At 48.4% G+C, this 15,322-nt stretch overlaps 1 protein-coding gene across 1 annotated transcript in view; it reads left to right on the forward strand.

The window, feature by feature from the left end:
* Positions 1–9,324: 9,324 nt before the first annotated feature.
* The window catches only part of LOC102259523 (putative uncharacterized protein C1orf196), a gene marked incomplete at its 3' end in the record, with an annotated part of 173,087 nt that continues 167,089 nt past the window's right edge, over positions 9,325–15,322 (forward strand). Inside the window, exon 1 of the mRNA XM_005873490.2 lies at positions 9,325–10,276. Coding sequence (XP_005873552.1) covers positions 10,186–10,276 — 91 coding nt within the window. The remainder of the gene's footprint in view (positions 10,277–15,322) is intronic.

Genomic DNA, 15,322 nt, shown 5'->3' on the forward strand with positions numbered 1-15,322 from the left:
CTTCCATGCTAATGACCGTGGGAGCTGTGGGGAGGAGTCTGCGCCTCCTTTGCCTTCAGGAAACCCTCGGTCATCCCATTCCTGTCCAAATTGGGACAGAGCCGGCCCAGAGATAGGAAGACCTGTTGCAGCCCCCACTCCAGTGTTGGCAGAGCCCAGGTAACGCCTGCAATTGACCAGCTGGAGGGCACCCATGACCTGCTGGGTCTGCGTCCTTGTGGGAGGCAGACAGACAGACTGTAGCGTGGATAGGACTCTAGGCCAAGGTCTGCCAGAACCTGGACACGTGACTGGCTCTCTCTAACACAGTTGACCCTGTATACCAAAGGGATCGAACCAGATGAGGCTTCATAACAACACCACAGACGGCGTGGCTTACCCAGTACATTTATTTTCTCACAGTTCTGGAGACCAGAAGGCCAAGATCAAGGAGCCTGGGGTTTGGTTTCTGTGAGCCCTTTCTGCCTGGCTTACAGATGGCTCCCTCCTCCTGTGCCCTCCATGGCCTTTCCTCCGTGGTGTCTCTTGCTCCTCTTATGGGGGCATCAATCCTACCGCATTAGGGACACAACCCTCTGACGTCAGTTCCTTCCTTTAGGGCCTTATCTCCAAATACAGTCACATTGGGGGTTAGGGCTTTAATATTTGATTTTTGTGTGTGTGTGTGTGGCGGGGGGTGGTCAGGGGAGAGATACGATTCATTTCATAACAATGAGAAACTTGTGAACCAAAAAGGTGGTGGAGGGGGAGGTTGTTGACTCCTCCACTGGAAGCATCAATTACTGGGTGAGAGAGAGGCCTTTTTTCCAGCTACACAGTCACTCTTTACCCCATTCCTGCTTGAAAATTCCATGCCGTCACACGCTACTGTCACCAATGGTTGCACATCTCCCTTTCCGTGTGTAGAGTTGTGTGAACTCAACTGGTTGCCCACCCAACTGCCTTTTAGCCCCTCTCCTTTGCTGGCAGAGGTGTCCCCCCAGGGTCATGTTGTAACTGAAGAGTTCTAGGGGCACTTTTGCATTTGGGGGACCCATTCTCTAGAAAAGAATCTTAAAATAAAAATGACAGTTGAAGTATATATCTCACTTATTGTAAGAAATAAAACATTTTTTTGTGTGGGCCCCTAACAGTATCATTGGCTCTAGGCCCTGTGTTTACTCTGCTTAACAGATAAGTCGGCCCTGTGCCCACCCTTCACCCACCTTCTTTAGGGAAGGATGACCTTCCAGCCAGCTCCACAGACAAATCTGAAGGGGAAACCATTCCTGTTTTCCCATCTGTAAAACGGAGCCAAAATAGCTTCTTGCAGAGCTGTTCAGAATATGAGTGCTAATATGTATGAAAGGCCTGTCTCAAATGAACCTCCTATGGCCGATGTGGGTATTATACTTGAGATGGGGAGCGTATTAGTTTCCTCTTGCTGCTATAACAGATAACCATAAACTTGTTGATTTAAAACAACACGGTCATTCTCTAACAGGGCCAGAGGCAGAAGTCCGGAATAGTGTAACTGGGCCAGTGTTAGTCGGCTGCTGTCCTTCCGAGGCTCCGAGGGGAGGATCCATTTTCAGGCCTTTCTCAGCTTCTAGTGGCACCATATTCTGGCATGGGGCCCCTTCCCCCATCTTCAAAGCACATCCCTCCACCAATCTCTGCTTCTGCCATCACATTGCCTTCTTTATATTGGATCCACCTGCACAATCCACAGCAGCCTCACCAAGACCCTTAGTGTAATCACGCCTGCAAAGATTTTCTTGTCATGTAAGGACGCATGTTCTCAGGTTCTGAGGATGAGAGCGTGGAGATCTTTGGGGAGCCATCCTTCAGCCTACCACAGCGGGTTAGGCCATGTTGATCTTTTTTGTAGTGCGATAGCTGCTTTTCTGCTCATTTCTGCTCTTGGTGTCGAAGTCATTTTTTCTATGCCTGGACGTGGGGTGGAGGTGGGAAGTGGGGTCAGTATACCCTAAAGCAGTGGTTCTCCAAGTGTGGTCCCCAGATGAGCAGCATTAGCATCACCCGGGAGCCTGATAGAAATGCAAATTCTCAGGCCCCACCTTGGACCTCCCGAACCAGGAACTCAGGGATGGGATGCAGCAAGGGATGGGACCCTGCCTTGGTTTTAAATCTGGACAGTGCATTCATTGTGACTTTTTTTTTGCATTCATTTTGATTTTTAAGAAAAACATTGCAGTATTATTTGTTTTGACTACTATGCGTTTTTGTGCCTGAGGGAGTGCCTCACCTAGTTCTGTCCCTGGAGAAACCAAAGGTCATCAAATCTCACAGTGAGATCTGAGTTCTAAAGACATCTGACCTACTGGGGTGACTTACCACGGGCAGTGCTGTCAGAACCCAGAGAGAGCCGAGGGCCAGAGGAGTTCACTCAGTGAAGCAGGGGGAAGAGCATTTCAGGCACAGAGAGCAGCAGGTACCCCAGCTAGATGTCTGGAGGGGACACAGCAAATAGGAGGAACCTAGGAAGACACTGTGCCATGTGACTCACTTGACAAATGTTTCCTAAGCTGCTTTAGCAAGCCCTGGGGTCTCCTGGCCTTTAACAACCCAGAATTTCAACCCCCATGTTGACTTGGGTGAGAGGGAGAGGCAACTAGAACAAAGGCTTGGTCTCAGCATGCCTGTGTGCCCCGGAGGTCTTTCTCCCCGAGTGGTATTTGGCTCCCAGCACATAAGGCAGGGAAAGTACAAAAGGCCAGCACAAAAGATGCCTGTAGCCCAGGTTTCTATCTCAATGTTAATAACACCAGCTGTGTTGTAGAAACTAAAAAAGCACAATTACCCTGTTTTAGCAGTTAATGTTTTTTACATCCTCTTTAAGATCTCATTGCTGCCCTAGCTGGTTTGCTCAGTGGATAGAGTGTTGGCCTGCGGACTGAAGGGTCCTGGGTTCGATTCTGGTCAAGGGCTCATGCCTGGGTTGTAGGCTCAATCCCTAGTAGAGGATGTGCCAGGAGGCAGCCAATCAGTGATTGTCTCTCATTATTGATGTTTCTATCTCTCCCTCTCCTTTCCTCTCTGAAATCAATAATATATATATATCATTGCCTACCCCAAGGTCATAAAGATACTCTCTATTATAATAGAAAAGGTTTTAATCTCACATTGAAATTATAATCCACCTAGAATTAATTTGTGGCGTGAGGATGGAATCAGGTTTTACCCCCCCCTCCCCCCCTTGAGCATCTCCATTGCTCTCCAGTTGTGAGTTTTCTTCTTGACACTTCATTCTCATTGGTGGGTCTGGTTTTGTGTCCTTGAGCCAATATCACGTTCTCTGAATTACTGAAGCTTAATAATCTGTCTAGAACAGCCGTGGGCAAACTATGGCCCGCGGGCCGGATCCGGCCGTTTGAAATGAATAAAACTAAAAAAAAAAAAGACCGTACCCTTTTATGTAATGATGTTTACTTTGAATTTATATTAGTTCACACAAACACTCCATCCATGCTTTTGTTCCGGCCCTCGGGTCCAGTTTAAGAACCCATTGTGGCCCTCGAGTCAAAAAGTTTGCCCACCCCTGGTCTAGAACGATCTGGTGGCAAATCCTCTTTCATTGTTGGTCGCCATCAAGAGATTGTGGCCCTTTGCCTTTCCAATCAAATTTTTGAATCATTTTGTCAATTTTCACAGAAAAACTGTTCACATTTAACCAGATGAAATCTGTAGCTCACTTGGGGAGAACTGAAACTTTTACAACATCAAGTCATTGAATCATTTCTTCATATATTTGGATTTCTTTACTTTTCATCTTTTATAGTTTTCTGTCCAGTGGTCTTGAGTGTTTTTTATTAGATTTATTCTTGGTTATTTAACGTATTGATGCTATTATGTTCTATTTTTTTAAAATTTTATTTGAAGGTCACCTCTCTCCTCACCCCACCTCCAGCTTCTTTTAAGACATTCTCTGTTTCTGGTTTTCAGCGTATTATTGTGATTTGTCTCAGTGTGATTATATTTTTACTCGTCCTGCTTAGAGTTCATTGAGCTTCTTAAATCTTAGTTTTTTCAAATAGTATCAGTGATCTCTTCTGATGGAGTTTATACCCCATTTTCTCTTTTCTCTCTGGGGTCACAGTTAAAAATGTTAGAGCGTTTAACTGAATCCCCGTGTCTCATTTTTCCTCTCCCTTTTCTATTCTGTTGTTTCTCTGTGTTCCATTCTGACTTTCTTCTGTTTTTCCAATTTGTTAGCTCATTCTACCTGGGGCTGATATCATTTTGGTTACTTACTTCTCCAATTTAATAACTTTTCATAGTCTCCATGGCTCCGCCAACATTCTTTACCTTGTCCCATTCCCCTGGGCGTATTTAGCAAACTTATTATAGTCTGTACCTCATACCAGAGTTACCTGTTCCTTTTAGGGAAGAGTGGTATTTAGAGCCTAATTGTGGTTTCTGTGAGCTCTCATTGCTGTGGGCTCCCAAGGCCTTCCCAGTGGACAGCATTAGGGAATATTGTGTGTATACTGACCTACTACTACTACTACTACTACTACTCCACACACACACACACACACACACACACACACACACACACACCTGAATCTAGATTTACGTCTTTAATCTACATATAGAAAACCACGTGTTCACGCCAATACTTACAATTCCCATTTAACACCATACATTTTATTCTGGCTTCTCCCTCTTCTCCAGCAGTGAGGCATCTGACTTTCATTCCTATTGCTTACTGCCCCTCTGTGTGGAGCCAGGCTCCTGTGGCTGCTCTGCAGGATGTCTTCCTCACCGGCCTGGCCGGACCCTCCTGCCTCCCTCCTTACCTGACACCTGCCCCTCCTCTTGCTGAGGTTCTGACTCAGCACTGGGATCCGCCACCCACACCTTGGGCAGGGGTTTCTATTCATCCATCTTGTCCCATCTTTTGGGTTGAATTGAATTTATTCAGAAAGGAAGGAAGGAAAGTAGATTCTGTGCTGGAAAGTACAAATGAAATTACAGAAATAATTGAGGACCTAGCATTGAGGAAATTTAATTTAAGACCTATTCCTCTAGGCAGACATTATGTTTACTTCCACAGGTTCTATTTTGACGATGTAAAAGGACATTATTATCTCTTTCTTGCCTGGATTTACGGATCAGTGATTTCTGTAACAAAAGAAAGGGTTAGCTTTCTAAATGAATTTTAATTAAGAATTAAAATTTTAATTAAGCTCCTTTTGAGCTAGTTACTATTTGCTGCCTTTCAGGTTACTAGAATAACTTAGTACCTGGTACTGTACCGAGACATGATAGTGTAACAAGTGTTCTATGGTTCCAAGCACCTGAAAGTCCAGAATAGGGAGGTGTATGGAGACATTAGGGGATTAGTGATTGCTGGGGAGGGCGGGGGGAGGTGGATAGGGGAAGTATGGAGGAGGTGATGGCTAAAGTGTATAGGTTTCTTTCAGAGGTGATGAGAATGTTCTAACAATGATTGTGCTCATGGTTTGAAAGACATTACATTGTATACTTTAAGTGGGTGAATTGGATGGCATGTGAATAATTATATCCTAGCAAAGCTGCTTAACGATTTTGTAAAAAGAAAGACATTTATTGTGACTTGCTGGGAACCTGGAATCAGTATGGAAACCTTCATGGCAAATGAGCCAACACCACAACTATTCAAAGAAATCGGTAGTAGCTAGTCACCAAGCAGAGAGCCAGTGGAACCAATAGTCGTGCAGATTACCTGTCAATGGAGGTATGATTTTCTGGCTGTGGAATCTTGGGCAAAGTACTTGGATTTCCCTAAGCCCAGGTTTCTTCATCTAGGATGGGGGCATGTTAGCATCTGCTGTTGAATGAGAATGCCTGTGGATCTAGTCTGGCTCGTGGCCTCAGCAGCCTCTCCTAGTGGTGTTTTGCTCTGCGCTCAGTGTCATGGTTTTCTGAGTTGCCCTTCACGTTGCCTCTACGTGTCTACAATGCCTGGCTGTGGTAGTCTGTACCTTCTGGGAGCTGTAGGGGATGACAGCTGATGGATTCAGCCTGAGCAATCGGAGAATTAGCCCTTAACTCCCCTGGGAGTCTGAGTCGGAGCAAAGTTAAGGGAGCTCCCTGGGGCAGGTCAATGCAAAGTCTATAGGATTGAACATGTATCAGGGGAGAGCTTAAAAACAAAGCTGTGACCATTGATTGGACATAGAGCAAATATATATCCATCCCGATCTAAAGAGCCCTAAGTGGACTTTAAAACCATTTCAGTGTAACACGGCATTTAAACTGGCGTCGCCAGGTGAGTGCTTGTTCCAAGCCCCCTGCTACCCGCATCTGATCTTTCCCTTCTATTGATGCAAATCCAGGTATCTCCTTAGATCCAGCTGTACTGCTCCTCCCGTAAAGGTTTCCCTAAGGCACCAGCCCTCATCTGTCCTGGAATGACAAGAACTTGCCTGATCCTGTAATTCACAGTGTGGAATGTGTTCCCACTTGTTTGGTTATCATCCTCGGTTTATGATGGGTATAGAGGTTATGTGTGGTTTCTCCCATCGTCTCCTCCTTCCCCCCATTCCTGCTACTTTCCATGTCGTGACCCCTGTTCAGTCTACTGTGTCATAGTGTCAGGCATCAGAGAGATCCTTAGTGCACGATCTTCCTCTGCACAGATATGACAAAGGCCCTGTCAGTCAGTTCATGTCTTCTCTGCTGTGGTTTTCTTTTGACCTTTACCTTTGGAGATGTTTTTGATACGTGAACACATCTCTGTGAGGAACAGGCTTGTCCTGTAAGGATGCAGACCGGGTTTGGTGTATCGGGAGGGAGGGTGTGTGTCCCCTAGAAAGGGGTCCTTTGCTGCTCTGGCTGATGGCTTATGCGAGAGACGCAGGCTCAGCACCATCAAATGGGACTTGTGTCTTGAAAGATTTGAAATCCAGACTTCTGAACATGTTGGTCACTAACTCTAAAATGTTAGCCCTGACAGCATGGCATGATGGTGGTGGGGGGGTGGTGGTGGTGGGGGTGGGGGTCAGCAGTACGGGAGAGAGCTCAGGAACAGACCCACATACGTGGGACTGGATAGATAATAACTGGGGCCATAGTGGGGAAAGAGGATGGGTTTTGGGAAAACTGGTTCATAATCTTGAGACAACAATACTTTACTCTACCTCATACCAGATATAAAAGTAGGCTCCAGATAGGAAGGCACCAAGCATGAGAGATAAAACTAAAAAGGAAGCTGACTTTGCAGCCTGGGAGGAGAGAAGGATGTTTTAGGCAAGACCCTCAAAACAGGCTATAAGTCAAAAGAGCAATGAAACTGACCACACAAAAAAACAAAGTACTTCGAGTCAAGAAAAGACACCATGGACAAAGGTATCAGTTGAATGACTGATCAGGAGAAGATAGTGGCACAATCTAAACCAGTGGTTCTCAACCTGTGGGTCGCGACCCCTTTGGCGGTCAAACGACCCTTTCACAGGGGTCGCCTAAGACCATCCTGCATATCAGATATTTACATTACGATTCATAACAGTAGCAACATTACAGTTATGAAGTAGCAACGAAAATAATTTTATGGTTGGGTCACAACATGAGGAACTGTATCTAAAGGGCCAGAAAGTTGAGAACCACTGGAAACAAATATCTAGCAAAGTCAGGGAACCTGTGCAAATTAACAGGAGTAAGAAAAGAGAAAAGTGACTGGAAAATTGGACGAAGGTTCTGAAGAGGAAATTTCCTAAACAGGAGATGTCAGTGGTTAATGAGCTTCTCCAAGGCATGCTCACCTTACTAGTAATTAAGGAAAGGCAAACCAAAACAATGAACTATAACTTTGTACCTAGTAGGTGGCCCAACTTCCCAATTTTGACCGACAACAGTGATTGGCAAAGATGTGAGAAAGTGGGCACCCACGTGCAGTCCCAGGGAGAGTGGGAACTAGGACTGCCAATCTGAGTACGAGCTGGCAGTGGTTAATGAAATTAGGTGTGCCTACATGTTTGAATAATTCCCCTCCTGGGTATGTAGCCACGGAAATTCTTGCATGTATCCCTCCCTCCCGGTTAACGCCGCTTCTCCTGGTGTAATTGTTAGCAGAGGTTCTGTTTGTTCCTTGTCCTGACTGGATGATCTATTGGTGACTAGCCATTAGGTGGCATCATAACTGTGTTTACAGGAGGTAGCTCAGTGCCTGATGCTAAGGAAGCGGACAGAGTAGAATGTTGCTGATTTGGTGTATGAAACACGTGTAGCAGTGAGAAGCAGTGAACTAGGTGTACAGAGAAGGGAGGACAAACAAAAGACATCTGCAGGTTGAATTAGTGTATAAAGGTTCACCTTGGGTCTTTCTTAAGATTTTTTTTTTAAATCAGTTTTAGGTTCACAGCAAAATTAAGAGGAAGGTACTGAGATTTCCCATGTATCTTCCCCGCCCCCTGCCACACACACATGCATAGATTTCCTGATTATCAACATCTCTCATCATATGGCCCATTTGTTACAGCCCTGGAATCTGACACATCATAATTACCCGAAGTCTATAGTCTACATTAGGGTTCACTTGGTATTGCACATTTTTTGGGTTTGGACAAATGCATGATAACCATAGACTTCATTTAACTCTTGGAAGTATTTCAAGACTTCCTCTGCCTTGCCTTCACCACCCCAGGTAGCCCAACAAATGTCACTGAGCTGAACGTCTTGCTGGCAAAGAGTTCAAATGGCAAAAGCTTGTGTTTGAGAGTCTTCCTGGCCCGCACGTCAGCTGGAACTTTACCTTCGGTATCTTATGTATAGAATTCAACCAAAGCCGTCCTGGGGACACAGACATGGGTACTTCGATTGCTGCTGCTGTGCTGGGTGGCATTCTTTCTCTCCAGGTGGGTATGGTGCTGCCCGCCTCCTGCCAACATGGCAGCTACACCCCCAATGAAAGTATGTGAAACGCTGGCTGCATCTGATGCTGCATGGCTCTAAAGTTAGCACCTTTGTGATCAGCAGATGGGTTAGCAAAATAAAGACGCAGCGCCCACCGAAACAGCTGTTGTGATCATGTGAAAGTTCCCTCCCTCCCCCTGCACCTCTCCCTCCTTCCAGAGGAGCTGCCCCTTCAGTGGGAGCAGGGACGGACTGCTCTCTGCACAGAGTGGGTCTGTGTTGGAGATGAGCCCCAGACCATCTCTGGTCACTGGAGTGCCACGGGGGAGGCATGGCACTTGGCATCTCTTCTCTCCTTGATCTTTGATGTGTGGCTGGCATGCTCCTCTCCTGTCTGGCACCTCCTGGGTTGTGGGCATGAAGAGGTTACAGCAGCCGGGAGCCTGCTGAGCTGAGTTAGCACTTCCCTCTGCGCCCAGAGCCTCTCCAAGGAAGGGCCCTTTTGGATCACGGAAAAGGGGTGGCTGTGTGGACTGCCCCCCCCTCCCCGCAGGCAGTCGGTCCCAGCAGGGGCTCATAACCATGTCTCCTTCCCCTCCCCACAGCCCGGCGAGGAGGGAGGAAGGAGTCGCGGGGAGAGAAAGGCATCCGGAGTGAAGGATGAACCGCGGACACCTCGGTCTGGAGCTGCAGAGTGTCCCCACTGTGCTCGCCGCCTGCATCTGGCCGCCCTGGGGCGCGCGGACCCTGGACAGCAGTGCTAAGGCTCCAGAAGGAGGAAGACCAGGGCTGGAGCTGCCTAGCAGCCTGAGCTCCTGCCTGCGAGGCCAGCTCCCTGGGGAGCCAGGCAGCCTTGCCCCCTGCCCTCCTCCCTGGAAGCAGCCGTGGAGGAGCCGGTCCGCAGCGCTTTCCTGCAGCTGGCGCGGGACCCAGCGCTCTCAGCGGGCAGCAGGGCTGAGCGGCTTCGAGGACCCTGCGCCTTCCAGGTGACCCCCTGGGAAGACTGAATGGGGGACCAGGCCTCCGTCACGCCTCCCAGACAAGAGAAAACAACTTCTGTTGGTAAAACTTAGGTTTTCCTTTTGCATCAAACTCCTGGAGCTGAGCAAGATCTGCAGAACCCTGTAGCGTTCCATTTTTCACTTGGTTGGTGTTTGAGAAAAACCGGCAAGGAGCGGGTGACAAGAGGAAGAGACGTTATAAACTTTGGGGGCGGGGACATTTTCTTGGAAGTGACAAGTAGTGTCAGAGCTACGGTTCCCCAGCCAGTGACGTCACCCTGCACTTGGACACTCGGGAGGGTCTGGACGCTGCCCCAGGACCAATACCAAAGACCCCAGGGGAGCCATGGAGTCCACGCTGGAGACCGCCAGCCCTGCCGCAGGCCCCGTCACCTTCTCCCACGTCTTCGGCCAGCAGTGCCAGCTGATGGAAGCAGGTAGGAGCGTGTCGCACGGGTGGCGGAGACTTGCGCCTCTGTGTCTACTCCGTCTCTCATCTGTAGTTTGGAATGTGAGGGACATCAGTGCCGCGATTGGCCGGCATATTTACTGTAAAGTGTTTAGGACATGTCATGAGGCCAGATGTGCCACCGGGCAGGGTAATGAGGGCCCCTGTTTGTCTCTTGTTGTCTCTTTCCTCTGTGCCTACCCAGAGGATGAGGAGGGATCTCATGATGTGGCCACTCTTTGGGGGCAGGTGCCAATCCAAGACCTGCTGTCTTTCGTCCGGCTGCCCCAGCGCTGCGGAAGGTGGCACCTCAGCCAGGCCTCTCCAGGCACCACGGTGTCACCGAGGTGCTCATGGTGGCATCGCCCTGAGCAGCCTCTCCTGGCCTCGGCTCTGCTGTGGGGACTCCTCACTAGGCTTTGCTCACGAGTCCGCCTTATAAGAGGCTCGTGTTTCTATCCTGGAGGGAGCTTGGGGTGGGCTCGGCCTTGCCCTGTGCCAGCCATCTTGCGTTTGGTCATAGAGAAGACGAGTTGAGGGTGAGTGATTTGGTGCCGACGGTCACTGTGGTGGAGCCTGCGGACTGAGGCCTGATGTGGTTATGGTTATGCTGGAATCACACGGGAAATGGGGGGTTTGGTTCCCTGTTTCCTCGGAGTTTGTTCCTGTGGTTGGGGAAAGGACCACATGTTTCTCCTGTGGTTTTCTGGGTGTTAGAGGGTTAAATGTATGTTATGGCTGTGAGTTCTGGCAGAAGGGAAGGAAACTATATTGAGTCGGTGTTAATGCCTTCATTTGGTGGCTACAGACCTGACCCCTTTGCCTTGGGAATCTGTCTCCAAATGCAAAACAAGAGGACCGGATTCGAGGCTGCCTGGTCCATCTAAGCCTCAGCTTCTGTGAGCTGAGAGGAGCCCAGTGCCACGGGGAGGACAAACATGAGCTGGTTTCTCAGGACAGGATGTGTCTGCACAGGGAGTGGGTGAATGAGGGCTCTGTTACAGGCTGTGTGACCTCAGACAAGTTACTTAGCATCTCTGTGCCTCAGTTTCGTCATCTGTAAAATGGGGATAACTAAGCAACACTCCATTGGGTCATTGCACGGATTAAATAAGTTAATGCATGGAAAGCTTAGAACAGTCTGGCACCTGACCAGCACTGCTTTTAGTGTCCCGTGTTTATTAATGCTTCCAGATGTACTCTAAATGCTTCTGAAAGCAATGCCTAGTGTGTGTGTGTGTGTGTGTGTGTGTGTGTGTGTGTTGGGGTGGGAGCTATGAGAAAAGTAAGGCACCACGTAACATTGAAGGTGTCAGCAAGGAAGGAGTCAGAGCCAAATTCTCAGACTTGCACCCTTTTACACTGTCCCACACAAATCCTGTCTACCCCCATTCTGTGCCATGCACATTGGTCTAGGACAGTGATCAGCATGCTTTTTTCTGCAAAGAGCAAGATAGTAAATATTTTCATCTTTTTGGGTCACAGCTACTTAACTGTACCATTGTAGCACACAAGCAGCCACAGACAAAATATATGTGACTAGACATGGCTATGTACCAGTAAAACTTTATGTACAAAAGCAAGTGGTGGGCCAGACCTGGCCCCAGGGCTATAGTTTGCATTCCCTATTCTAGGGATTTGGGCTTTATCAAGTTTACACAGCTAGCAAACAGCCAAACTAGGACTGAATGAGAAAGAACTCTATACTTTTCCCATGGCCCCAGCCATACCCAATGCCACCCTGCTGCCAGGGGTCTACTCCTGCCCCCCTAAATTCAATGTGCTCTTTTATGTTCATCCCCCTCACCTAGCATGCTCCATCTCTCAGGAATCAACTTCTCCTAGACATGTGATACTTACAGATACAAAGGATTAACCCCAGTCATCACCAGAGACCACAGACTTTGGAGGTCAAAGACATAGTCATGGGCACCTGACCAGGGCTCACATCCCCTTTGGCTCTTCCCAGTTGCATGATTGTGGGCATGCAGGCAACCCCGAATGCTTCCCTTGCCTGTGGGAATCAGTTGGGATTTTAGAAAATTAAATAGGTGCTCAGTGAACACATGTGACAGCTGCCTCCAGTTGGGAGCAGATGTGAGTAACACAGCTCTAAGCCCCTGGGGTCGTGGGATCATTTCCGCCTGCATTGGAAACCTCATCTGTGGTACAACCAGACTGCAGGCGGCTGGCTGGAGACGTAGCCATGTCTGCTGTCCACACCTTCCACCTCCTGACTGAGGGAGACCCTTGGACTTAGCAGTGAATTATTCCTCTTTTCGTTTCTCCAGGAGCGTGCTCTCCCTCGAGACAGCTGGTCATTATTATTCCATGTTGCATTGCTCTCTTGACATAAAAACTTTTTTATTTGATAAAAGGAGACAGGATTTCACAGCCTGATTTAGGCCTAGATGCCTCCAAAGGTATAGAGCAGTGATTCCCAAAGTGGGCGCTACCACCCCCCGGTGGGCGCTGCAGCAATCCAGGGGGGCGGTGATGGCCACAGGTGCATTTGGGGGCGATGAGTGAGACAGCTGGTCATTATTATTCCATGTTGCATCGCTCTCTTGACATAAAAAACTTTTTTATTTGATAAAAGGAGACAGGATTTCGTAGCCTGATTTAGGCCTAGGTGCCTCCAAATGTATAGAGAATAAAGCCACGGGGGACAGCAGAGGCACTTCAGAAATCCAATCTGCCTTCCCACGGTAACTTCAGAGTAGAAACCTCGGCCCCAGAAAACTGCCTGCACCCTCCTCCTTTTGCAGGAGTAGAGGCAGCCGGGGCCCTGAAGGTCACATAGTCACAGACACGCAGAAGGGGAGACTCCCCACCTTCCGGACAAGCCGGAGTCAAGTGCGGCTGCAGACCTCCTTGCCCGCAGGCAGCTACACTGCTCTGCAGAGAGGTCTTGACCCGCCTCTGGAAAGACTGGTGCCCAGCATCTCCCACCTCCCCTAGAAGAATAGAGTTCCCACTGCATGCCCAGATCTATAGCTCTGAGCTGGGCGAATTCATGTCTCCCTCCTCATCCTGCAGATAAATGGTGCATTTCCTATTTAATGACTGAAGTTTAGATGTTGGCAGCAGTTTCTATGTTAAACTTCAGTCAGCTAACCTCAAAGCCTGTACTGAAAAATAGCCACAGGGATGTGAAGTACAGCATCGGAAACATAGTCAGTAACATCGTAACAACTGCGTATGGTGCCAGGTGGGTACCACCCCACTTCAGAATAATTAGTCCTATGAAGTGAATTCTCTTCTTTTTCTGACCCCTCGACTAAATTTCTTCCCCTTTCCCTTGGCTCTGGCTGTTGCTTGAAATGGTGGGTGAGATGCCAGCCTGGCCGGGCAAGCGTGATGGATGGAGGCCACCTTCTCCAGTCTTCCTGCCTGAACTCCTTCAGGTGAGGGCTTAAGGCCACATTCCCACTGCTGACTTCACAGAAGAATCCAGTGTCACCTCTGGTTTCTGGCTGTTTCTGACAACTTTCTGAGGATGTTGGGAGGAACTCCAGGGAGATGGGCAGTATAAACTCAAGCTTCAGTACTGTTTGTCTCCATGTAGCTGAATAATGTCCTTGCTCAACTCCTCCTTGGCCCCCAGAATGTAGGAGCAGGGTGCCCCTCTGACCTGGCATTTGGCTGTGTCTCTGCTGAGGGCTCTTGACTCACCCCTCGTCCGGACAGTCTGGTGGTTAGGGGAGTCCAGCTTGTGGCCAGGGCTCTGGGGACTTTATCTCTTGCTGTGACTTGCTAAGCTGCCCCCTGTCATCCTAATTGATTTCCAACCTGTCCCATTTGAGTGGGAAGCATTTCTGTAGGGTTGCTTTGTTTGACCAGAATTACAAGAGTCATCCTGTTCAGTATGTCCTGCTGACCCTGCATGAATCCATGCCCAGCTCAGGGGCGAGAGGGGACAGAGGGAGAGGACAGCCAGGTGACAAGGCTGATGCACCTGAACTGCTGCTGTTCGGCTCTGCTCCGGCTTGCAGCTGAGAAGCCTCCACCAGTTATGGACCAGTCCCCGCTCCCTACCAGGTACAAACTCAGACATACGTAAGCCATGCCTGTCTGTCGGTCTGTCTCATACATCAGGCTGATCCCTGGAGCCACGGTCTGGTCATCTTTTGACTTTATTCCCTTGTTCCTTCTGAAGGCTGCCAGCCGAATCCCTTTTCCTGCCATTTGAACAACATGGGGATCCATCTGAATATATAGCCTGTATGAATTTGGAAGCCACTTGCCTTATTTATAACCAAGCAGGGAGAGAACTAAGATTTATGGCCTCTGCTGTGAGCTGAGCACACCGGGTGCTTCTGCAAAATTTAAACAGAAGAAGATGAGCAAAGGAAAGAGCTCCCATGTGTGGGAACGGGAACGTGGTTTTAAGGTTTCCTTTTAGATAACCAAGCGATGGCCGTCTCCGAACTGTTTCTCGCCTGGCAGTTTCTCCAGTGGGAACAGAATGTTTGGACATCCTAACAAGGTACTATTTTCATGACCATAGGCAGTTGAGTCTAACCATAGCTAACACTTATTCTGGGATGGCCATTATGTAAGTGCTTACATGTTACCTAATTTCATCCTTGTCATATCCTCGTAAGGCAAATCAAATCATCCCCATTTTATAGTTGAGAACACTGAGGCCCATGAAAGGAAATAGTTCTCTTAACTAGTTAGTGGTTGAGCCAGGCTTCAAATTCATGCCATCTGGATTCAAAGGCTCTACTTATTTCTGTTCTTCTGTCCAGACCTTGTCAAATTTCCCAGCTCCTCCGGGAATTCATCCACAGAAATGACTGTTGAACATCTATGCCAGCAAATGTTGCTGAACGAAGGTGGGACCTTCAGTAACCAGAGATACTGAAGACAGCGTCCCTCCTCCAGGAGACCCATGACCCCTGTGCTTTCCCCGACATTATTCATAATGTGTTGTGTTGAGTTGAGTTTCCTGAGGTCAGGGACTGTGTTGTCCTAGTTGTCTTCCCATCCTCCAAACTTCATAGCTTGCTGGTGACATTACAGGTTTCAT

The sequence above is a fragment of the Myotis brandtii genome, unplaced genomic scaffold (genome assembly GCF_000412655.1).
Source record: "Myotis brandtii unplaced genomic scaffold, ASM41265v1 scaffold410, whole genome shotgun sequence".
Taxonomy (NCBI): domain Eukaryota; kingdom Metazoa; phylum Chordata; class Mammalia; order Chiroptera; family Vespertilionidae; genus Myotis; species Myotis brandtii.